General features: G+C 33.4%; 1 protein-coding gene across 12 annotated transcripts in view; it reads right to left on the bottom strand.

Moving 5' to 3' along the window:
* PHLDB2 (pleckstrin homology like domain family B member 2) overlaps positions 1-25,621 on the bottom strand; it is a 142,492-nt gene that overhangs the window by 33,859 nt on the left and 83,012 nt on the right. For 5 of the 12 annotated variants that reach the window (XM_031959645.1, XM_031959644.1, XM_031959643.1 and 2 more), the window contains 8 exons: positions 25,505-25,615; positions 24,031-24,120; positions 14,784-14,933; positions 13,916-14,092; positions 10,383-10,523; positions 9,118-9,217; positions 6,644-6,658; positions 5,276-5,296 (listed from right to left, as the gene is read on the bottom strand). In XM_031959645.1, the coding sequence (XP_031815505.1) occupies positions 5,276-5,296; positions 6,644-6,658; positions 9,118-9,217; positions 10,383-10,523; positions 13,916-14,092; positions 14,784-14,933; positions 24,031-24,120; positions 25,505-25,615 (805 nt within the window). The remainder of the gene's footprint in view (positions 1-5,275; positions 5,297-6,643; positions 6,659-9,117; positions 9,218-10,382; positions 10,524-13,915; positions 14,093-14,783; positions 14,934-24,030; positions 24,121-25,504; positions 25,616-25,621) is intronic. The other 7 variants (XM_031959653.1, XM_031959651.1, XM_031959647.1 and 4 more) reach the window with 6 other exon arrangements.

Raw genomic sequence — 25,621 nt, 5'->3', positions numbered from 1 at the left:
TATTATGAATTTTCATCATATAGGCAAAGAAATTAAGCCATGGAATAAAGATGACTGAAGCTTTGTCTTAAAATATACTAAAGGTCAGAATATTATTCTACTTCTTTAAATTTACCTTTGATACTTGAACTTTTGGAATGACTAATTGTTCTTTTTAAAGTGTTTTCCATGATTCATTATGAAAGAAGAAAAAAACATTGTTTGAAAAGATTAAGTGGACATTCCTTTGGCCTTTCAACAAAGGCTCATGGCTCATAAAATTTCTAATGGGCAGATTTCCTTAGTTAGCAATGAAAAATGAATGCACAAAATGTACAATAATGTGACAGAAAATACATAGGAGTGAGTAATGGACATTTTTATTTTCTTTTTAAAAAAAAAAGGTTGGCATGGTTACCCTTCCCCTATCCTGAATACCAATAATTTAAGACAATCCATTATTTACACAGTAATTGAGATTTATTTTTAGGAGCAAAATGTCATTTTTATATTTCTAAATACACATGGCCCACAGTTGCTATGAAAAAGGTTTTGTTTTGTATTTTCAATGTAATGAATTATGTGACTATTATATAAACAATAATCAATATTCACTATACCTTAGTGATAAAGGCAGATTAGTAAGGTTCCCTGATTTTAATAAGGGACACTGAGGTACATATAATAATTATAATAGCTAACACTTATATAGTGCTTACTATGTATCAGACATTGTGCTAATTGTTTTACAATTATTGTCCAATTTGTTTCTCACAACAAACCTGGGAGTTAGGTGCTATTATTATCTCTATTTTATAGATAAAGAAAATGAAGCAAATTGGGTTAAGTGACCTGCTCAGAGTCACACAACTATTAATTGTCTGAGGCTGGATTTAAACTCAGGTCTTTTTGATCCCAGACTTGGCATGCTATCCATTGCATTACCCAACTACATGATAATAAATAGTGGATGATCTAAAACCAGATCTCTTAGCTCCTAATTACTTGCCTGCTTTAAGTGGTCACCTATCTAGGGCAAATGGCTACACATATTATATATCCAGAAGCATAAAAGTTATTTATGCCCTCTCCATACATGTCTTTCCCAATTCAGAAGCTGGTCCTAAGGATTGTCCTTCTTTTATCACATGAACCTCACTTTGAGTGCCCAAATTAGAATATTCTAAAAAAATATTTTAAGAAGTGCCTAACATGTTTAATAATGTGACTAAAATGCTGAAGTTTTAAAAATTCTTGTAGGTAGTGAAGAGTAGTTCTAAACATCTTGATACATGTCAATGTTAACATTTCCTCGAGTAGCTTGCTTTTAAAAATTTCTGCCTTAACGAACATGGACCTTATAAGAGAATCCATACAATGAAAAATACTTTTCATGTAATCATTTAGCAACCATAGAAATTTCTTATTTCTGGGCGAGTATACTTGTGCATACATAATAAAATGATCATTGACTACTGAAATGACATCCTTATTATATCCTTAAAGAAATAAAAAGTCAATATAATTTTTTTTCAAAAAGCTCTAAGAACAATCTTATTTTGTGTTGGATTTTATCAGTAAATCATTATACCAATTCCAGTCACTAAATTAAAAATTTTTTGTGATACTTTGAACCATTATGGTGGTCTTTATTTCTATGACACTGCATAATAACCATTCTACTTCTCTGCATTGGTTTTTTTTTTTTTTTTCAGTCTTCTCTGATTCTTCATGATTTCATTTAAGGTTTTCTTGAAAAAGATGTTGGGGTGGTCAGAACATTTTATAGATAAGGAAACTGAGATAATATGAGTTAAGTGACTTACCTAGGCCCTGAGGTATAGGGGTCTGAGGTTAGATTTGAACTCAGACCTTTCTGACTCCAAGTTCAGCATTCTACTATACCATCTAACTGACTGTTCTATATAGTTAATTTCAAAAGAAATTATTTAAAAATGATTATAAATAAGATGCAGTTATAAAAGCAAAATATACAGTAAAAATGACCAGTAGCAATATTTTAAAAGCTGAAAAAATGCATTCACACATGTATGCATGCATATATACACATGTGATAAACATGCATGTGCATATATGTATATACATACATGTAAGCATACTAATATTCAACTGAACCTTTATCTTTTAATCTTATGTCATCTTCTAAAACCATTTTATTTTGAGTCTCCACAGACATTAGAGATCAAGTCATTGGTCATTGCATATTTGAAAGCAGAGAATCTTTCTGTCATCATAGTAATATTTGGAGCTTCACCTTGAGCCCTGGTATTAGAAACAGGTCCAAAGCTTTTAAAACACATAAACTTTCTTTTTTTTCTTTGTATATGTATTTATTTATTTGCTAGTTTATATTTTAAAATTTGAGTTCCAGATTCTCTCCTTCCCTTTCTCTATCCCCTCCTTTACCCACGAAGAAGGCAAGCAATATGACACTCATTGTGAAGTCATGCAAAACATATTTCCACATTAGCCATGTTACCCCCAAACCAACAAACACAAAAAATGAAAACAAAAACAAAAAACAACAGTGGGAGAGAAACAAAGTAATGAAAGAAGTTTTAATTTGAACTCAATGTCTGTCAGTGCTCTCTGTGGAAGTATGCTATGTGGAGGTAGCATAAAATACATGAACTTTCACTGAACTTTCCAGCCTCAGATCTTGGACCTTCCTTCTTCACTGTCCCCCAACTCCAATGCTTTAGTATGAATAATGAATGGCCAAAGTCCTGTATATCAACAGTGGTGAATGTGATCCAAATTATTAGAGAAAAAAGGCTTCCCATTTCAGGTACAAGGCTGCATGGGATTATATCACTGAAACAAGACCCTTTCTTTTGACTGGTCTCTTGAAAGACAATTAGAAATATTAAGATGAATTAATAGGAATTGTCTCCTCCCACCCTGCCTCTGAAAATTACCAGAATTTCTGCAGGTGAAAGAGTGATATTTTCTTCAAAAGAAACGACTTTAGGAGTCTATGTCCATGGCACAAGGCATTGTTCTGAACATTTTTAGAATTCTTTTTCTTTTGGGGGAGGAGAAGGGAAGGAGTGGTAGTCAAGGACAATTAATGAGCCACGTAAGAAAATTAGTCGCATACTTTTATAGCCTTTGTGGGATCTCAGGCCCTTTTCTACTTCCTTGTCTCTGTTTCACTGTATTGGTGACTACCTTACAGTTAAGAGACAATGGGAAGAAGGGATGTAAGAATAGAAGCTGATTAATTTTGAGTAGAACATTTAAGGGTGATTATTTGAAACACATCAGAAAATAGGATCTGAATTTAAAAAGAACATAAGTTGATATTTTGCCTCTTCAACTTAGTAATTTATGTGACTTTGAGTAAATTACTTCATTTCAGACACTTGGAAAAATGAGAAGACTGAACTAGGTTGTCTTAGTTTTAAAGTTTTATGCCATATTTGTGAGACAAGTCATTTAACCCTGTTTATCTCAGTTTCCTCATCTGCAAAATGAATTGGAAAAGAAAATTGCAAACTACTCCAGTACCTCTGCCAAGAAAACCCTAAATGAGATCACAAAGAATTGAATCTGACTGAAATGACTGAACAACAAAATACTCATAACTCATACAAAACTCTGAAAAGCACTCCCTTCTTTGTGAAACTTTTCCTATCTTCCCTAATTTTTTAGTGCCCTCCCAACACAAAATTTACCTTTTATGTACATCATATGAATTTTGCATATTCTTATTTATGCACATGTTTTCTATCCTTAACATATAATCAAAAGGAAGGAATAACCCTTGAGAGCAGGTACTTTTTATTTTTATCTTTGTCCCTGTATGCAGGCCATATAGTAGGTGATCAATGAATGTTTGCTGAGTGATTGATAGGTGGGGAAACAGATAAATTTGACTCTCACTAGAAGTTGAAGGTTTTCAGGAAACTTTTTTGGTCACTCATAATAGAATAAAATCTCACATTTCCTTGCTATCTTAATAGGAAAAAAAACCCCAACAACATTGTTCTAGATACATTTATATTCAGCATTAGTTATTTGTCTTCCTTCTTTCCCACCTCCCCACCACTCCAAGAGTGCTTTACTGACAAAACTATATTAGAGATCCTGATTTTTGAGGGGACAACCTATTTCTAATTTAGATCAAGACCAAGACTTTTCTAGCTCTTTGCCTCCACATGCCAACTATCTCACATCAAGGAAAAAAAATTGTTGCTTTTATCACTGTCACTAACCCTCTCTCAAATGCCCCCCCCCCAACAAAAAAAAATCAACAAAACAAAACAAAAAAATAATAATAATAATAATAAACCTCTGCATTCCTCCATTCCTAACTGACTCTATGGAACTATGAAAAACTGGGTCTTTAAAGATATTCTCTTAATAAAGGCATACTAATGAGTGTCAATAAAGCACTTCCCACAGAGTAATATTAATAGAGGAGCCTCCTTCATCTTCTGCAAATTAATTTAAGACAGGTCATCAACTGCTACTTGGGGAGGAAGATATGGGAAAGATTAGCACAGGAAAAAAACTCTTTCAATATCTCAGATAATCTAGTTGTTTATAAAGGCAGAAAAAATAATTTTTAATAGCAGAAATACAGGAGGTGAGAAGGGATTTCAGAACAGTTCATACACTTTATATACTAACACAAATAGCTAGTCTCCTGGAGAACTTGCCCAAGGCACAAGGACATAGTTAGTTAGAGCTAAGCTTTTTTATTCAGAATTTACTGGATATTAATTCCACAACTAATATTATATCTTCCTGTGTTCACCACACCAGAATTAGGCTAACCCAAAGATTCTATGTATTAACAAATTGTATCTCTCCCTGTTCTTTCCCAAACCAAAATAAGAGCCATAGAATTAGAGATCTAAAGGTAGATGGAACCTTAAAGGCCGACTCCCTCATTTTAAAGATGAGGAAACAGAGGCAAGTATAAGGAGGAGTATAAGGAGGAGGTTACTTGCCCTAAGTCACAAGGCAGTTATTGTCAGAGGCAGAATTTGAACCCAGGTTGTCTGGGTCCTGAGCCATTGTTCTTCCACTATGTCATACAGACCCCCTCATAAGCAGTAATAACTTGCCAAATCTTTTGATGGGTTGAAGTCTGCTAAGTGACATGGCTATTCAGTTAGAATTAGTCAGGTATATGATAATATGATCAACATGTAACAAACATATGAGAAAAAAGTTAAAAAAAAAAGAGAGAAGATATAGATTATTTAGATAGATGAAGAAGGCAAAACTAATCAGGATTTCATGAAATCAATACTCCATAGCTCACCTGCTGAGAAATTCACTCTTCCTAATTCCAATCCAGAGGAAGAAGGGAGAAGTTACAATTCATGTCACAAATGAAGAATATTGTAGAAAGAAAGAAAAGAGATGCAGGTGGCCAGGATCATGAAGGATGACAGAGACATGAAAAACACACAATGAATACTGCCAAGATATAGAATTTAAGTCAGTGAGAATGTTAGTAATAAAACTAAAAGTTTTCTATTAAATGTTAATAAATTACTCAGTTCATATTTCCCCATTAGACTAAAAATTATAAGGATGCAAAGACTCAAGTTAAAAAAAGGGAAAAATTTACATTGCACATGCTAACCTTTTTTATTTTAAAGTATAATTTTTCTAAGGTCAAACACAACACGCCTCAAGCCATTACCAAAGGAGAATCAAAAACAAGCCCACACCTTTCTTTTCAAAAGAGACATCAAATATTTTCCCAAAGCAAATATTAATGCATTTAAAAATAGAAATTCCAAACTCTTCTTATGATTGAGGTCATGTTCTTCTAAACTTTGTAATTATCTCCTCTTCTTTAACAGTTTCTAAATGTATCCATTATCCCCTTTTTAAAAAAGAGATATTGATGCTGGGGTTTTTTAGGTCATTCATTTGTTTTTCCTACCCTCTGTCCCTCCACCTTTCCCTCCCAATAAAATAGACTTCAACAAAATGATTAAAAGGGTAACCAAGATACAGTGCTAGGCCTGGAGTCAGGATGACTCATATTCCTGAATTCAAATCTGGGTTCAGTTGTGTGATCTTGGGCAAGTCACTTAACCTTGTTTGCTTCAGTTTCTTCATCTGCAAAATAAACTGAAGAAGGAAATTGCCAAGAAAACCCCAAATGGGTTTATAAAGAATTGGACAAGGCTGACATAAGTGAACAAGAACAAGAATTATTAAAAGCTAAATTTCCAGATGTCTCTTTTTAGTTCTGAAAAGTAGTAACAGCATGAAATGCTTTGGGCCCAGATCATAATCTACACCTTTTCCTTTATGTGGATTTTTAAAAATATTATGTCTGTTTAACAAATAATGCCTTCACCATTCAAGTGTTTCCAATACCATCTGACCCTGAAATAAAGAACAAAAATTTAAAGGACTTTCTATTAACAGCAGCTACTCACAAATGAACAGCAGCTGCAAACATATATTATAGTTTCCAGAGTGTGTGGTAAATTTTGTCTGTGTTTATAAATGAAAATTTAGATTCTTGGAAATGTTAAGCCACTATAGCATTGTACAACAATTTAAAATCAGGATATATTTTGGCCTGGAGATGACTTGATGACAACCTTTTAATCATTTGTTTAAACCAGAAAAAGCACACATCATCTCATTGAAAAGAATATCATACCTTTTTTGGATTTTCCTGCATTTGAAAAAAGACAAAAGGATAAAGATCTTATTCATTCTAATACTTACAGGAGTGGTTTTTTTAATTACTCTATCAGAACAACCTTTAAAATTAAAAGCATTAAGAGTCTCAGATTGATGTTTTAGTACTATTTTCTTTTGAACTCTGCAATTTTCTGTGATAGTTCCCAAACTACATTACATGAGGGAGGTTCATATTTATACTGTGCTTGAGATATCATGAACAGCAGTAAAGAAATAGATTGTGATTGGTGGTATTTTAGTTAATATTGCAATGGTAAAAGACAGTAACATGCCACATTTATAACTAAAACCATGACCTGAGTGCAATTTTTAAAACATTTTATTTTCATATTTATAATGAAGTCAATGAGTCTTTTTTAACAACATTAGAGCTGAATCCTCTACTTTTTGGCAGGCCACCAAAGTGCTTAGCAAAAATAAAACAAAGCATAACAACCAACTCTAACCCGCAAAAATTAATAAACAATAATAATAATTTTACCAATTCCACAATTATGAAATGAAGACAAATGTCCTGACATCCTACTAATGACAGATCTCTCTCCAAGGAATTATAAGAGTAAGTTCCAGAACTGTTAAACATATCAATCTAGAAGAAGCACGTTGTAGATTCCCTTGTCATTTTATGGAACAAATTAAGGAGGATTAACCTATGAGGGTAGTTAGTCAATGTACTTTCTCTTACAGTTTTTTGGTTTGGGGAAGTGATCTGTCATCTCATTGATCTCTTTATCCACTAAGCCATATTGCCTTTTAAACCTGCATTTGCTACTGCATCATTTCAATTGTGTCCAACTCTTCATGACCTCATCTGGGGTTTTCTTGACAAAGATACTAGATGGGTTGCCACTTACTTCTCCAGCTCATTTTACATATGAAGAATGGAGGCAAACAGGGTTAAGTGCCTTGTCCAGGGTAATATAGCTAGTAAATGTCTGAGGCCAGATTTGAACTGAGCATCTCCTGACTCTAGAACTGGTGCTCTATATATTGTGCCACCTAAGTGCCTTTAATGTACATTGTTTTATTTTTTTTTAATTCGAGATCCTGATTCTTTTTTTAAAAATAGCATTTATTTAACTTTTTAATGTTTTAAAGTGTTTTACATATATTATCTCATCTGACCATGTAGCAGTCCTGTATGACAGGTGTTGTCGCCAGTTTACATATGAGGAAACTATGAGAGAGATTAATTGACTTATTCAAGGTTCACACAAATCTCCTCAGCTCCCAGGACCCATTCCTCTACTCTGCCTCAGCCACATACAGATATAACCAGTTAGACAGTAAACATTTATTAAGCGCTTACTATGTGCTTACTAAGTACTTAATATGTGCTAGGCACTTTGCTAGTAAGACCTGTGTGTCAGATCTTCATCTTGTCATCACTTTCAAATGGTCCATTTCCATGACAAGAATGATGAAATTCAAATTATGTCAGTTATCACATACTATTTTAAATGTTGTTTTCCTTGGAGGCAGCTAGGTGCCTCAGACGATAGACTGCTGGGTGTGGAATGAGGAAGACCTGAGTTCAAATCTGAGCTCAGACACTAGCAAGATGATCTTGGGCAAGTGACTTAATCTCTGTTTGCCTTAATTCATGGAAAGGAAAATAGCAAACCACTCCAGTATCTTTGCCAGGAAAATGCCATGGACAAGATTGAGGTCACAAAGAATTAGCCATGACTGAATGAAACAACATTTTCAAAAATCACATTGCTCTATGAAGGAAGATGCTATCTGCCTCCAGGGAAAGAGCTGTTAAATAGAAGTATAGGTAGTATGATATGGCATGGCATGGCATAGCATGGCATAACATGACATAGTATATATAGTGTGTATGTGTGTGTGTGTACAAACACACCAATATATTTGTATCCAAGAGTAGCCATTTCTAGGGTGGATGTGGAGGAAAGAAAAAAATATAAAAAGTACACAGCAGACAGAGAATAAAAGAAAAATCAGAACTCTCTCTGTTAGTTAATAATAAAAGAAAAATCAGAACTAACATAGAAAGTAGAGTTGTTTTGATAATAATGTATAATATTTATGCAGTTTTTCAAAAGAAAGTAAACAGTGTGAAACATACATTCATGGTATCATACTGACTCCTCTTTTTATGTTATGTTGTGTACATGGAAATGTCTTTTTTTTTTTTTTTTTTTTTACTTTTTATATATTTAAGTTCAAAATGATTTTTTTTAAAAATTCACATTCTTGCAAGGTGAAAATGGTTTCTATTATTAAATGATCACAATTCTTCATTTCAATTTGTTCCAGTGAATTTCCTTTTCAAATAGATAACTCTTATAAATTCACAGAAAGCTGAACCTGACTGAAATGACTAAACAACAAAAATCTAGAGTTTGGGTTAAGTCCCTATACCCTTAAATAGCAAATATAAATGTTAGGGAACAAGGTTTGTACCTTTGTGAATCCTCCTAGATTCTGAATCTTTAGACATGGTTGCCAGGGAGTGAGGGAGGACACTGCCACAGCTGTTGCTCTGTCCTAGAGGCAGGTGACCCTGCAGAAAAGAATAAAAGAAAACTTTAGGCAAATAGCAGCCAGAACAGTCTTTCAGGGAAAAAATAAAATGCGTATGATAGTACCTATGAAAGATGCTCTTGCCTTCAGGCCTACAGACTTATCTAGAAAAGGATAGTTTCTGTCAGGAAACCAAATAGAGTGGCCTCTTGACAAAATCCATAGAGACTTGCAGAATTTAGTACTATACTAAAGACATGAAAGTAGGGAACCAAGTTCTGTAGAGCAAAGCTTCTTAAACTGGGGGTGGTCATGATACCATATGGGATCTCATGAAATTATGATTTATTATCACTAAATGTTTGATTTGTATACCTATATACTATATAAATGTCTTGGGTGAAAAGGGGTCATAAGTAGAAAAAGTTTAAGAAGCCTTGCTGTAGAGACACTGATTGAGAGATGTCTATGCATAAGGAACAACATAAGCAGGAATGCTGGTACCCACAACTGAGGAAGGGAAGATCTACCCTATGTGACACAGAGCATAAATTCAGTGCTAAAAGGGAACTTATAAGTCATCTGTTCCAATCTGATTTCCCTCAAAATTCTGCTCAAATAAACTCCTTCAAGAGGACTTTGTTTTTCTTTCTCTCACCCCAACAACCCCACTTACATATTCTCTGAGATTACATTCAATTTATACTGTATACAGTTTGTATGAACAAATGAGATAGTATCTAAAAATGCTCAGCATAATATTCAATACATAATAATGTTTAATAAATGCTTTTTCCCTTTCCCTTCCCTTTTGTCAAATGATCATAATTGTTTACACATTGTTTTTCTCATTAGAAAATGTACTTCTCAAGGTCAGGCACTTTGTGTCTAACACATAATAAACAGTTATAATGTTTGTTGATATAGATGCTTCATTGACTGATTTTGTACAAATAAAGACACTGAAGATCTAAAGTTTTAAGTAACCTGCTGAAGGTCACACAGCACTTAAAAATTGGAATTTGATCCATTCCTATACCAAGTTGCATCCCCTTACCAACCAGTTGTATGGTAGTTTAATCACTCTGTGTATGTTTGTGTGTGTATGTTTTAAAGCACAAATTATTTTGTAAAGTTGTTTATATTTAATGCTTCTCCTAGCAATTATACTAAGTAGGTAGGTGTTTCTCTTTTTCACACCTCACCTTGGGGGTGATGCTTCTTCCCATAGTAGAACTGCTGAAATGTGGAGATACTGAAGGTGTCGTTTTCTTCCGAGGCAAGGTATCACTTAGATAGAGGCCTTCTTTATGTTGTTTTTTTCTCTCTTCCAGATTTCGAAAGCGCTTTAAATGCACAAAGCAAAACAGGCAACTCTGAATAATTGAAGTAGACTACTTAAAGAAACTGCATTCACCACAGATCAGAATGAAGTTAACTGGCCATAGTTCATGTTTTTGATTAAGTCTTTGAACTTACTTTCACTAACATGTAAACTTGGGGATAATAGCTATTCTAGAACTTTGGAGCTAGAAGAATTTTTAGAAAGGTCAGTCATTCTATCTCATCTTACAGATTTATTAAGAAATTAAGGAACGGAGAGGTAAACTGTCTTGCCCAAAGTCACAGCCCCATTGAAGCAAACCTGAGTAAAACCTTGGTCCCCAGACTAGATCCATGGACAATGATAGGATTTATTATTACAACTTTAAAAAATACTAAAAATGGCCAATCCTCAACTTTCACTTTTGTTAGTGTCTCAAGAAAACTTACAAATTATTATCATGATCCCCCTGTGGATGGTGAGGCATCCAGTCGACAGGTGAGATAAATAGTTTCTCCCCCGTCTTTCTTGCCAGTTCTTAGAAGTGAATGAGAAAATAGGAACAGAGATAAAAAGAGAGTAAGGGTAGAAAATGGAGAAAAAGAACAAGTAAGCAGGGAAGTTACTTGAAAGAATTAGCTATAGTTAGATCATTTTAAAACATAAGCCTCAAATCCACATATTGTTCTCATATTCAGAATTCCCTTGGATACCACACTTGTATTAAATGCCTTTGCCAAGGGGTGCAAAACAGCAGTTTTCCTCCTATTTAAACCCTCCTGCAAGGGTATTTTATTTCTTCAGTTTCCTGAAGAGGAATATATTTAAGTTTTACCATCCTAAAATATATCCAAATTTTTTTCTTGACAAAAACATGTTATGAATATTAGAACTTACTGGGGTAGTCTTGTTTCCCAGTGTTGGCAAATAACATACTAACAACAGACTTTGCAAGCAAATTAAAAATTAAATATATATATGATCAGAAATTTTAGAATCCACAGAATTGAACCTTGCTTCTGCTCCCTTCCTCCTCATTCCCAAAGGATGCATGTTGTAACAGAAAAATCAGTGGAATTAGTAAAAAGACCTCACTTTGAATCTTGCCTTTGTTGCTAAATATTGTGTGAGGTTAGGCATGTTACTACCATCCTATGAGTGTTATCATCCTCACCTGTAAAATGGGGATCATGGTCTCAGAACTATCAATTTCATAGCGCTTTTGTGGGGAAAATAATTTTTTAACTGCACAGTAGTGTATTAGCATATCTCCCATAGTCTTAATGAAAATACTATATTAAACAAAAACTATTAAAGAGTGGCAGTTAGTTCTACATAAACAATATTATAAATAAGCAATTTGTTAAAAAGTACAGCAGAAGTGTTTGACAACTTTACTGCAGAGTCTAATATATTATTAATAAACAAATTCAGTGTAATTTTATGTATGTAATACTAAATGCATTATTATTATGATAATAAGGCCATAACTTTACACTAATAGGTAGTGTTTAGATTGTTCAGTCATTTCAGTTAAGTCTAACTGTTCTTGACCCCATTTGGGATTTTCTTGGCAAAGATACTGGAGTGGCTGCCATTTCCTTCTCCAGCTTATTTTATAGATGAGGAAATTGAGGCAAAAAGGATTGAGTGACTTGTCCAGGATCATGAAACATTAGTTTTGTACCTGCAATCAGATTTAAACTTGGGGAGATGAGTCTTCCTGACACTGGGCATAGAATCCAGTGCTCTATGCAGTTTAACTTCACCTAGTTGCCTTAACTTTGTAGAAAGGGAATGCTAACACAGTATAAGTATCTATTAATGGTCATTACTTTTGAAAAGAGGCATTGTGCCAAAGTGCATAGACAAAGCTGGCCTTAGAGTTGGGAGGATCTAGCCTCTCATATATGCAGGCTATATGGCTGCCCAAGTTAGCTAGTCTTTTCATGCTCTACAATGTTAGGTTTACAGAGATGCTGGGGATCAGCATTGATAATACAAATTTCTCTAGATAAGACTTCTCTGTCATTAGCAAAGGAAGTTTTCTTTCCTGGGACTTTCTGAAATCATAGCTCCAGACCCTATCACTCTCTCTATTCAGGAAAAAAGAAACAGTGGTTTGGACTCCCTGGTGATGGATTGGGACTAGATAGTAAACACTCTAAAATTCAAAGAGATACCTTCATTCTTTTTTTTTTGGTACAAGATGAAAGAAAGATAAAATCTCTACTCATCCTAAAACCTGCCCTCTTTCTTTTCCATCCTACCCCAAATCAATTAATGATTAACAATAAACTTATTTGAAAACTTATTTCACTGCTTAATAATACATTTTTTTGTCCAAGGCTGAGTTTGTAGGGAGAAAGGATGAAGATCACAGTTGCACAAAATCTTTTCTTCCATTCCTAGTAATATTTCCTTATGAATTCTAGTTCCCCCTCTTTAAGCCTGCAGCCTTTCTTGCCACCATGTCTGGGCAACAGAAACTTACAAATAAGTAGAGCTAACAATACTCTAGGGCAAGAGCCAAAATAGTCTATTTTAGGCGGGCAGTTGATTGAAGAAGGGTAGGGATAAAAGGACAAGACATGATAAGAAGAATGGAGTTGAAATTTTAATACTATTTTCAGGTATTCTGGCATCTGCAAACTTTTTTTAAAAAGTATTTTGATAACTTTTTCAATACAATCAGTTTCCTTTATAATGGTATGCATATTATTTTGAGCATTTAAAATGTGATTTTGGAAAACAATTTTCACCATTTTCACAATTTTCACCAAATTGGTTAAGCAATCCCTGTCACAAACAAAGGTTATTAGCTCAGGATTTTTTTTTTTTTTTATCACTCACTAGCTTTCACTATCTCAATATGAATTCAAATGAATATATTTCACTTTCTTTACCTTTTTTATTATTCTATTATTTAGAATTCATAGATATGTATTGCTTAGACATATTTGAAAAGATATGCTCAAAATCCAGGCTTTGAATATCTAATTAGTAGAGGATATAGGAAAAAAAAGTATTGTTAAAAAATACATATAAGTCCCTCACTTGCCAGAGACTGGCTTTTTATTGAGTTGTTATTTTGAGGATTCTTTTGGTGTCTGGATTGAACTTGAGGGCCTCTGGGGCTTCTTTAATTCTTGAAAATTTGTAAGGTTTTAATAACCATTATTTCTTGAATTCTCTCAACTATATACTATAGTAGCATAATCAAAGCTTAGAGATATGTCAGGACTTGCCTAGTAATAGCTCAGACTGATAATACACTAAGAGAAAGGCCAGAATTTCTATATATTGTTTCCTTTGCCTTAATCTATGGGATTATTATGCAAGAACAACTTGATTGTCAAAGCAAAGGCCACCCAGAAAATTAATTAATTAATTAATTACTGCATCCTTTGTTACCTGTTGGTGCCTCCTGTGTTTTTTAACTGGAAGAGGAGGAGGTGTATCATTTAAAGGAAAAGGATCGACAGGCGGAACAGCCAAGACTTCAGGCCAATGGACTGATGGAAGTTGAGCAATAAGATGAGGAGAAAGTGAGTGAGGAGATATAGATCCAGAACAGACAGGTGATTGTAGCTTTATAAAAGAAGAGAAAGTATATGGATGTGTCTACATGTAATGAAAAGGCAAGTTTCACAAACAAATCAGATTCTTAATTTCATAAAACATATTTAGTTGAACTTTTTAAAAGAACCCACAAAAGAGAGAAGCTTCTTTTTTTAATTGCCAAAATAGTCATTTAACATAAATTAGCAGAACATTGGCTCCAATTTTCATTATGCTACAGTCATCATTCCACCCTCACCCTACACTGTCTTAAAATTTAAGAGGAGGACACACACATATCAAATCAAATATCAAAGAAAATAATCACTGTATGCAAATCATTCCATATAATACTTTTAGCCTATTCTCTAATCAGCTCTTTCAAATTTCTAAAAAAAATGAGGGTTGGGTTTGGCCAATGTAAGATGCAAAGTTCATTTCGAGGCTTTAACTTCCCTACTAAACTTTGTTTTGATTTCTTCCATATAAAATCACATTTCATAAGCAGTAAAAACATTATGTGTAAAGTGCATTATAAACTTTATAGTGTAACACAAATATTATTTTTGCTGCTGCTGCTGTTGTTATTTACAACCCCAAGAATGAATCTGTCTTGTTTACAGATAAATTTGCTATATACCCTCCCCATTTGCAGTTAATTCTGGGTTAATTTATGACATGAGGAAATGCAGTGAATGAATGAAATGTCACTCCAACAAACCTCTTGATTTTGTGGCTGGCTCACCAGCATAGCTGTGGAAGGTTCAGTGGGATCAGCGTCAGCATCAGCGTCAGTGGGGAGCTGAGTAGAAGGGGATAGATTCGTGGAATTGTCACCTAGCTCATTAATTTCATTTACACTGATAAAACCCTAAAAGGAGGAATTCAGAAGTTAAATACAAAGGAAGCAAAAGCTGAGGCATGCAGGAGTATTAATGAATCAAGTACAATGGAGGTTAGTTTAGAGTGACACGGCCAAATATCTGTGGTATTATTGTCAAATGTTTTATTAAAGAAATAATGATCAGCATTTAAAATTAATCTTATAGGACTTAAAGTTGAGGAAAGGTATTCTAAAGTTTTAATGATACTTTTTTCTTTGTGGTGACATTATAGTAATTGTAGCAGAAATCATCAAAATATCTTTCATTTAAAAAAACTCAGTGGCATCATCATTCATTCTTTGGACTGATCATCACTAAAATATAGATTAATCATTATTATCATCACAGAAATGTTAATATAATGTATTTCCCACCATTTGCTTCAGAACCTGTGTTGCCTAAATTCTTATTCCTTGATTTTGTCTTAAGAACATTGTCTCTTAATTAATTAGCAAACACAAACTTAAAATTAGGGTTAGATGGGGTCTCTTTGGAGTCATAGGAAGAAGGAACAAGTTAGGGAGGAAAAAACTGAGCTAATTTATTGGTATCTGTATTACTGAGGAACAAGTGAGCAAATCTATAAGAGACATGGCTGTGTTTGAAATCTCTACCACCAGAGATTCTACACACTAAAGAGAAATAAAACTGAGTTTATGTTTTCCCTTATTATTAAGCCTTCTACTGAAATCTTTTATTACAAAAAATGAATGGTTCACACATATCATAAATGTGGAACAGCAAGAGTGATGTTTGAATTAGTCATTTTTATGAGTTTGAGCTAATTTCCCTTTGGCTTAAAAGATAATCCTGGAAACTAAGTTTCAGTTTCATCCTATAGAAAATATCTATAAATGGCGATGAGAAGCCTAGAACAGTAAAAAACAAAGATAGAAATGGTATATCAAAAAGACTAGGAATGGGAAAGGAATAAATATTTATTAAGCACCTATACTGTGTGCCAGGATTTTTCTTAGTATTTTGCAAGTCTTGCCTCATTTGATCCTCATGACAACTTTGAGAGGTGGGTACTACTAAGCCCTTTTATAAATGAGAAATTGAGGCAGACTGAAGTTGTGAATTTCCCAGGGTCACACAATTAAAAGTATCTGAGCTTATATTTGAAATCGTATCTTTTAGACTCCAGGTATAGTAGCACCTAGTGGCTATTATAAATACACTTGCAAAGAAAAATGAAAGAAAAAAAAACATTTCAGGGTTTTGAATTACCACAGAAGAGACTAAGAGGGAAGGATGGAATACTTTTTTGGAAAAGAAACCATCAATTTGGGAATTATTATAAAACTATCTGAATTGGCATATTGCTTATATGAATAGTATAGTATCAGTCCTTTTGGAAAGGAAATCTCAGGAAAGGTGGAGAATTATTTTTTTTTTTTTTTTTGGCTTGTGAAAATGAAGTTATTAACCTAGAACTTGTGATTATGACTTTAAAAAAACCCAAAAGCATATTATTTTTCAATAATCAGCATCAGAATGATATCAAATGCTTAAGTAGTTTTAAAATAAGTAATGTAAGTTTTCCCCAGATTTGTAAGATCAACATATAATTTTAGCACAGAAACACAGAACTTGGAGTTAAATTTTTTTTACTAATTTATTCTAGTTAATTTAGAAGATTTAATCAAAATGAAGACATGAACTCAATCTTGTTATTTCTCAGATCAGCTGATTAAAGCGTGATGTCAAAGAAGTCATAAGGCTGACAATAAGGCATGTTTATGGGCCAATTAGCTTTTGCTGTTCCAAAGCCAGAGCATTGTGCTTCATAAATGTGTTCTACTGGTCACAAGTAGAGATAGTAGGGTTAGGTCATCACATTTCAAGTGCAATACTATTTTTAGAAAAGAAAATAAAAGCATGTAACTTCCTTGAGGGTGAATCAGTAAATAATATTATAAGAAATTAAAATAATTTCAAGTTTACAGTTATTTTAAAGCTCCCACTGTGTAAAAAGACAATAGAGAAACAGGACCAGTCTTTGAGGATCTTTGTTGTTCAGTTGTTCAGGAATTCTTTGTGACCCCATGAACCAATGCTTGTCCATAAGATTTTCTTCGCAAAGATACAAAAGTGGTTTGCAACTTCCTTTTCCAGGGGATTAAGGAAAACATAGATGAAAGAATTTGACCAAAGTAAAAACAAAAACAAAAACCAGCTAGTGAATATCTGAGGCTGGATTTATAAACTCAGTTCTTCCTGACTTCCTGATCAATGTGTATGAAGATAAATACAATATATTGGCAAAGTAAAGTCTGAGTAATTGTGTGAGAGTAAGAGACAGGAAGATAACTAATAACTTGGGTTTTGGGGTGTGCCCTATAAGGCCTTTTATAGCAGGAGGAGGTATTTAAGTTAAGACCTAATTGAAGCTAAGAATTGAAATTAGAGGCAATAAAGGAGATCATTCCAAACATGGCAGGATGGAGAAGAAGGGAAGAACCTGTGCAAGAGTGTGAAGATGGGAAAATAGAATGTCATGAATGGGAAATGGCAATTTCCCCAGTTTAGCTGGGGAAATAATGTGAAATTACTCCAGAAATAGAAGTTCAAGGAAGATTGAGGGTTTTGAAGCCAGGGAAGAATGTATTCTATCCAAAAGGGAGTGGAACAGTGAAATATCAAAAGCAATGTAGTTACATAATCAGAACTATGAGGAATAGGAATATGAATTTGATATATGATCTAATGTATACTGTGACATATTTAACATGTATAGGACTGCTTGCCATCTGGGGGAGAGGGTGGAGGGAGGGAGGAGAAAAACCGGAACAGAAGTAAGTGCAAGTGATAATGTTGTAAAAAAATTACCCTGGCATGGGTTCTGTCAATAAAAAGTTATAATTATTAAAAAAAAAAAAAGATATATGATCCAATGACCTTTTTATAGTAGCAAAAAATTGGAAGTAAAATAGATGCCCAAAGACTGGGGAATTTCAAAACAGACTAGTGCATGAATATAATAGAAGATTACTATGCCCTAAAAAACTATGAATGTGAAGAATATAGGGACATGTGGGAAAAATTATATTTATTAGAGGCAGCATGGTACCACATGGATAGAACACTGGATTTGGAGTAAAAAAGACCTGGGTTCAAATCCTATCCCTGATATTTTTTTAATTGTCATACAACACTGGACAAAGTCTCTTAATCTCTCTGTACCTCAGTTTTCTCATCTGTAAAATAAGTTTTTTGCACTCGGAGGCCTCTAAGCCATCTTCCAACTCCAAATATATAACCTTATGTACTGATGCATAATGAAATGAACAGAACTAGTCAAGACAATATATACAATAACACAAAAAATATAAAAGGAAAGGGGCAGCTAGGTAGTGCAGTAGATAGATAATGTCTGGTTTTGATTTATCATTCTTTCCATATATAGACATTATAGAATTATAATGACCAAGTTTATCCTAGAGAAGGTATAAAAATGGACCTCCTTCCTTCTTTCTTCATCAAGATGGAAGAATGTGACTATGGAACATACTGCAAATAAGTGCTGAATTTAATTTATATGTTGGTTAATTTTGTTGAACTTCTTATTTTCTTTCCTTATTAATTCTTGTTTTAAGGGATTTCTCTCTATTTGTGAAGAGATGGGGAGGGATATATTAAGAAATAAAAATTAGAGGAAAACAACAAAATATAAAATGTAAATTTTAATAGAACAAAATAGAAAATCAAATTGGCAGCTCTGTTGAAGATGAATTGGAGAGGAGAGAGACTGAAAGAAGAGATTCAAGATTCAAGTTAAGATTATTGCAATAGTCCAGATGAGGAGGTTTTTAATTAAGTCTGAAAAAAATACATTATCATTTTGTTAAATTATGTGATGTTGTGTAAATCCTTCACCCCCTACCATCCCCCAGTCAAATAAATAAATTAAATGAGAATTTTTTTTCATGGTTGTTTCATAGCCTTAGAAGAGCCTTAGAAGTGCTAGAAATTGAGTACTCTGCTCTGATTACTGACCTCCTTGACTTCCTTTGAGTCCCAACTAAAAACCATTTTCTACAGGAAGCCTCCCCAATCCCTCTTACTTCCAGTGCTTTCTTTCTGTTAATTGTTTTTTATCTATCCTGTATATAGTTTACTTTATATATACTTTCCTTTGCAAGCTCTCTCTCCAAATTAAGTTTCTTGAGGTCAGGGACCTCTTTTTGTATCCCCAGGACTTAGTAGAGTAACTGTCACATTTGCGACTCACAGTTGTGCCTGACTCTTTGTGACCCTGTGAACCAAAATATGTCAGGTTCTTGTTCATGGAATTTTCTTTGCAAAGATAGTGGAATGGTTTGCTATTTCCTTCTCTACTGGATCACTTTTTATCACCACTCTCCATTATGACCTGTCCATCTTGGTAACTGGGCATGGCACAGCTTTTAGATTCATTGAGCTATACAAGCACCTCCATCACAACTGGCATATAGTAGGTACTTAATAAATAATTTATTGATTGATGACTCACCAATTTTAATGGTCATTATACAGATATCATATACAAAAGATACAATGTTGTTCTTAAAATACTGGTACATAATCTTAAATTTTCAATATGCCTGAGGATACAAATATGAACATTGAATAGCTTGCAATTTGTTTTTGGCCTAGACCTTTGACAATATTAATGTAAAACCTTGATTATCAATCTTTCTGGTTTCAAGGCCCCTTTACACTCTTAAAAATAACTGAGGGCCCTTCCCCACAAGCTTTTGTATGTGGGTTAAATTGATGTTAACCATATAAAAAATTAAAACGTCTTAGTATTGCTAGTATTATCTATGAAAAGAGAAATTCAGGGGGAGGAGGGTCACTAGATAATACTTTGAGAACTGTTAGTATATAACTTTACATAATAGAGTCAGAAATAGGGATTGGACCTGAGATTTTGTTAGTGTAAGGAGCTTCCAGGTGAATATACTTCCCTTACCAATGTAGGTCAGCATCTTTTATGCATCTTATATTGTTAGAGAGTTGCCTAGAGCCCTGATAGATTTAAGTGATTTGCCCAGGCTCAGATATCTAGTGTGTTTCAAAGGTGGGATTTAATAGCTAAGTTTCCCTTGAAGAAGAAAGAGATTATATCCTCTTTCCAATAAATCACATTACCTTTTTAAGACATTTCAATCTGATTATTGATAGTGTTCTTATAGTTATTAAAAATGCTTTAACCTCCATTTTTTTAGTGATAGCTGCCATATTTCTATACAACACACCAAGCAAAATGATATACATATGCCAATGTTAACCCCTCTTTGCCAAACCTTCTCATTTATAATTTTCTCTTATCTTTCTTAACTTCTGTATATTTCTGAAATGGATCCTTCCTTTTCCCTGAAATCAGAAACCAATAATTGATGTTTCTCACCATTCTAAAGCAGGATAACGGTACAAGACGAAATAGAAAGCTTTGGAGAAAGAAATAGGCAGAATTCAAATTGAATTCCAGAAAGGCAAGAAAAAACAAGATATTTCATACCTGAACTGTTTTAAATGCACATTGATGGTCTGGTAAACTTAAATGACATTTTTTCCCCTTTCAGAAATTAAGTAGGAAAGAGAGAGAGAGGCAGGAAGGAAATAAGCATTTATCAAATGCTTACAATATGCCAGGCACTGTACTAAACACTGAGAATAGAAACACAAACAGAAAGACAGTTCCTAACCTCAAAGAGTTTATAGACAGAAGTCATATCTTAAGTGCTTCCTCTCTCTTGGTTCCTGGAAAGATATGACTGAAAGCCAAACCACTAGCCCAGAACCAAAGCTTTGTTTCCTCCTGCATCATTGTTCTGGAAATCTTCCTGCTAACTTTCATAACTATTTCCCACTTAGTTAAATAAGTAACACAAAAACCAATTGGGATGGTGGTTTGAATAAATTTTAAGACAAAACAACTGTGAATTAAGAAGAACATACTTCGAATTGCTATGAAGATATGCTTTTATTATTATACCAGATTACAGTTCATACATAGAGCTCAAGCTTAAAAGTCTTTCATTTCAAGCCCCACATTAGAGAAATGGAAGGCCATAAGGATTAGGTAATTTACTCAATGTCATATAGTTAGCTGTAGTCATGCCAGTATTTAAGCTCAGGTCTACTAGCCCCAAATTAGCAAAAGTCTGAATTTTTTCAAACTATAGTTACTATCTTATATTCAAAGCACCCATGACTTTATTCTTGGGATGGTTACTATGTTAGTATCTGCAACAATCCTTTCACATGTCATTAAGAATTTTATTAGCTTCTTGGGATCAAAATGTTCATCTTTCAGATGTTAGTCTTCTGATTATAACTTTATTTGACCTTACAAAGCTGGTCCTAGAAAGACAAACTCAATTCTACAATTACAATAGAAGTCTTTCCACCTAGATAAATTCTACCAGAGCCAATGCTTCACTGAAAACTCAGCTTAATTTCCATTTTACTCAGATGGAATAAAAAGAATAGGACTAGAGATTCCAAACTTCGTATTTAACTAATTTAAGAATCATCTTTAAATTTATTGTAACCTTAATGATGATGTCCCCCCCCCCAATAAAACTGATTTGTAAAAATATTGATGATATTCAGAATTCCAAGAGGGCAGAAACTGTATCTTTATTTCATCCTTTTGTTACTAACACCAATAATGCCATGTTCATAGAAGGCAATTAATAAACATCTATTGAATATGAAAATACTGACATCTTGAAAGCTTTTAGCTTGAATACTTTTTCTCCTTATTTTGCCAGCATACTGATGACAACAATTTTGGTAAAAATAAGAACTAGCATCTGCCAGTACTTTAAGGTTTGTAAAGCATGTTACATGTTATCTCTTTTCTTTCTCTTTCCTTCTTCTCTCCTTCCTTCCCTCTTTCTTTCTGTCTTGGTCTCTCTGTCTCTCTCTTTCATGTTATCTCTTTTGATCCTCATCAGTGAGGTAGATGTTGAGGCTCAGAGTGACAAAGTGACTTGCTTGGACCTCAGATCTTTCCTTCTCCAAGTCTAAGGCTCTACCCCAGGCCACCTAGCTGTTTTGTATCTAGAACATAGTAGCTGCTTAGAATTAGAAGACAAGAGAGTAACACCCTCTGATTTATCATCATGGAATTTTGCTGTATCTAAAATAGCAGGAAATTAAATCAATGAACAACTTTTGTTTCATTTTAAATACAGTTACAATAAATTTTATTGTATGTTGCAATTTCTCCTGGAAATAAATGGATTTGATCCATAAAGATTCTTTCATGCATTTGGGCTTAACAAATAAACATGCAAAGCTTAGTTGGCTTACTACTAACCATGTAATCAACTGCTCAAAGCAAAGCATAACATTCTAAATAGGTAAATAAAAAAAAGAAATTCAGAGGAAAAAACTGACAAGAAGAGCAAAGACCTAAGGTAAAGCCATTTCACAGTTCATTAGGAGAGAGTATATTTTCTAAGTCTTCACCTTCTTAAAATAGCTTTAAATAGGACAGTCTTTTAAAGTTCAATTCGAAGAGTCACCAGAAGAATCAAAAAAGCAACAGGAAAAAAGGCAATACAATAACTTCTTAGAAAGTACCTTTAAGTTGCTTCGTCAAGTCCTATGTGGTTTGCATTTAATAAAGGAATAGGAGGAAAAATGAAATAAAGAGTGAAACTAGGAAATTGTCAGGTATGTAGAAGAAAAGCAAATGCTTTAGTTAAGATTTCTAAAAAAGTGAAGATTCTATAGAATAAGATAGCTATGAAAAATTCATTTTTTGATAGTGATATTAGTTACTAACATTGCAAACATGGGATATATATTTAAATGCAATGTATACTTTACTTGGCATATATGAAAATTATAATATTAATCTGAACGATAGAAATCTTATGGCTAGACCCTAGCCCTATTTTCTTTGAAGTGACTTTAAAATTAGCAAGTTTTCCAGTGTTCCATGTTAAAATGTGAAGTCTTCACATGTCAAAAATCTTTAGGCTTTTTCAGTCTTTTTTTTTTTAATTTCCAAACTGTGCAATGCATATTATATTAATGATTTTAATGTTTAAATAACAGGTAACTCCTGATTATTAGGAATAATGAATCACCTAAAGTGTTTCCATGTATTCAAGTCCACATTATTAGAAGTTATAATTATTTGACAATTTTTCCAGCTCAAATATAAATATATATAATCAAGAAAGAAAAGACAGAATCTGAGCACTAAATATATAGAGAGAGAGAGAGAGAGAGAGAGAGAGAGAGAGAGAGAATGAATGAGAATGGATTTGAATCATGCAACTACTTCAAGTAATTTATTATTTGCTTTTATCAGCAGCACTTTACCCAATAAATTTTGAGCTTGGGTCAACTGCAAAGTAATTTTAATGTTGGTGTGTGATGTGTTCAATTTCTACCAAAAAAAATTGGAAGGGAAAGAGTTAAAAAGGGATTTTAACTGTAAGAATTAGAAAGGGATATTTATCTTGAGATATATAGGAGATATCTTGAGAAAGAGAGGAAAGGGACAAAGGGAAAGAGAGAGGGAAAGAAAGGAGGAAGGGAGGGAGAGAGAGAAAAGAGAAAATAAACACAGGAGGGGTGGGATGTACTAGGTATGGGAAGTGGAATGGAGATGGGGAAACAAGTATTGAAACCAGATCAGAGAAACACTTAAGGAACTGACATTTTAAGTGTGTTTCTTTCCCTTTTCTGAAACTCAGCCAGAAAATCAAATCAAGAAAGAAAAGACAGAATCTGAGCACTAAAAACAGACCAATATTGATTACGCCCTGAAATTCCAGGTTAATGCTATTCTCAAAATCAAATCGAATGTGGTTACTCAGAGAGGTTCAGTTTTTTTCATTGTGTATTAAAATAGATTTGGCATGTGTCTTCTAGTGACCATTTAACATAAAAGATAATCACTGGAAAATTCTAAAGTATGTAAGGAAAGAAGCTGACTACAGGTAGACCATGAAAACTTTTATGCCATTTCTTTTTCATTAATCTTGTCTTTATCAAAACACAAGTGCCAAACATTGCCAAAGACTTAAAATTGAGAGAAATCCAAATTCAAAGTAATAGGACTCTGCTTACCTCTTTTAAACTATTGGGATTGACTGGAAACCCTTTTCCTCCAGAAAGGCTAGAATATTTTTTTTCCAAATTGCAAAGGTTCTCCTTTTCCTGTAAAATCACAAAATCCTGTTAAGCTTAGAGTACACCCTAAGTAGAACTATGAAGTCAGTTAAGCTCATCTGTGGAAATCCTCCCTCACTCTCTTTTGAAGTCTTCTTTCCCATTTTTGGAGCAAAGAATTCTCTTTCATTTCTCCTGCTTTCTTTATCTCTGGTCTAGTCTCCAGAGGTCTCCCTGTGAAAATATCTAAATAATGACAGATTCTGGCTCAGCTAATTAGTCTTATATACTGGGTATTCAAAAAATGGTAATGTTTAAAGCTTTAATAGCTTAAAATGCACTAACTGTATCATAGAAATCTTGTAGTTACTGCCTGCTGGTCCTCAGCCCTGTTTTTATCTAAGCAACATTAAAATTGATCAACATTTTCTAGTCTTCACACTCTTTAATAGCTTAAAATGGCACTAAGACATTTGGGATACCCTGCATTAATCTACAACATCTAGTATTATATGATTACTCAATTAATTATTTCCAAGTAACAAGAGTAATGATAATAATGCACATTTATATAGTACTTGAGGATTTAAAAAGCGACTGCTTTCCCTAAGATGAGGTATGAGAACACATATCCCCCTGCTCCTTTCTGAAAATCAAGGTCCAAACTTTATCAATTAATTGGCTTACTGAGGTTTTTTTTTTTCTCTTATTTTCCTCTTTTAAAATATTCTTTGTCATAAAATATTTGTGAAGCACTGGAGAGATGGAGAAGAAAACGTAGCTGATATATAAACAAAACACATCAATAAAATTATAAACTGCCTCTCTCAAAACAATCTATGAGTTATGTCCTGCAAATTTTGTTCCCATTTTATAGATGAGTAAACTGAAATCAAAAGAGGTTAAGTGACTTTTGAATGGTTACACAGCTAGGAAATGACAGAGCAAGATCAAACTCAATACTTCTGACTCTAAGAACTATTCTTTTTATCTAATAACTTCTATAATTATAATTCCTTTATTCAAAGGAATGACTATGATGAGAATTCAGACATACCAGTAAAGTAATGGAATGAATACATGTATTTGAGCTTGACCCCTAAGTCATGCCATTAACTTGACAAGATGGTTAAGTCAAACACAATCCCTGGTAAGACAAAAGAAAATGTATCTGGCAGTGTTGTAAATAGATTACTTTGAATGTTTGACAAAAACAAAGCTATGTATCTAAATCTATAGATATGAAACCAATGTTTAAAATTTGAGGGCTTAATATGTTATAATATTACAAAAATACCTCATCTTTAAAACATTAAAATATAAACAAAGTACTAATTACAAATATTTTGGGTTAATGCAACCCAAGGGAAAAATTAAAAAAATAAAAGTAAAACCAAGAGACAATGTTCAGATAGCAAAAGATAGCACTTACTCTTTGTAGCATTAGTAATAAGTTATTTTTCTCTTTCACAAAATGATCTTGTTCCCTCTGAGCTTGCTGAACAATGTGACTGGCTTGTTTCTTTAATGCAGAAATTTTCTCCTAGTT

Source organism: Sarcophilus harrisii, chromosome 3 (genome assembly GCF_902635505.1).
Source record: "Sarcophilus harrisii chromosome 3, mSarHar1.11, whole genome shotgun sequence".
Taxonomy (NCBI): Eukaryota; Metazoa; Chordata; class Mammalia; order Dasyuromorphia; family Dasyuridae; genus Sarcophilus; species Sarcophilus harrisii.
Note: the sequence above shows the minus strand (reverse complement) of the source record. Positions and strands in the feature narration are given on the sequence as shown.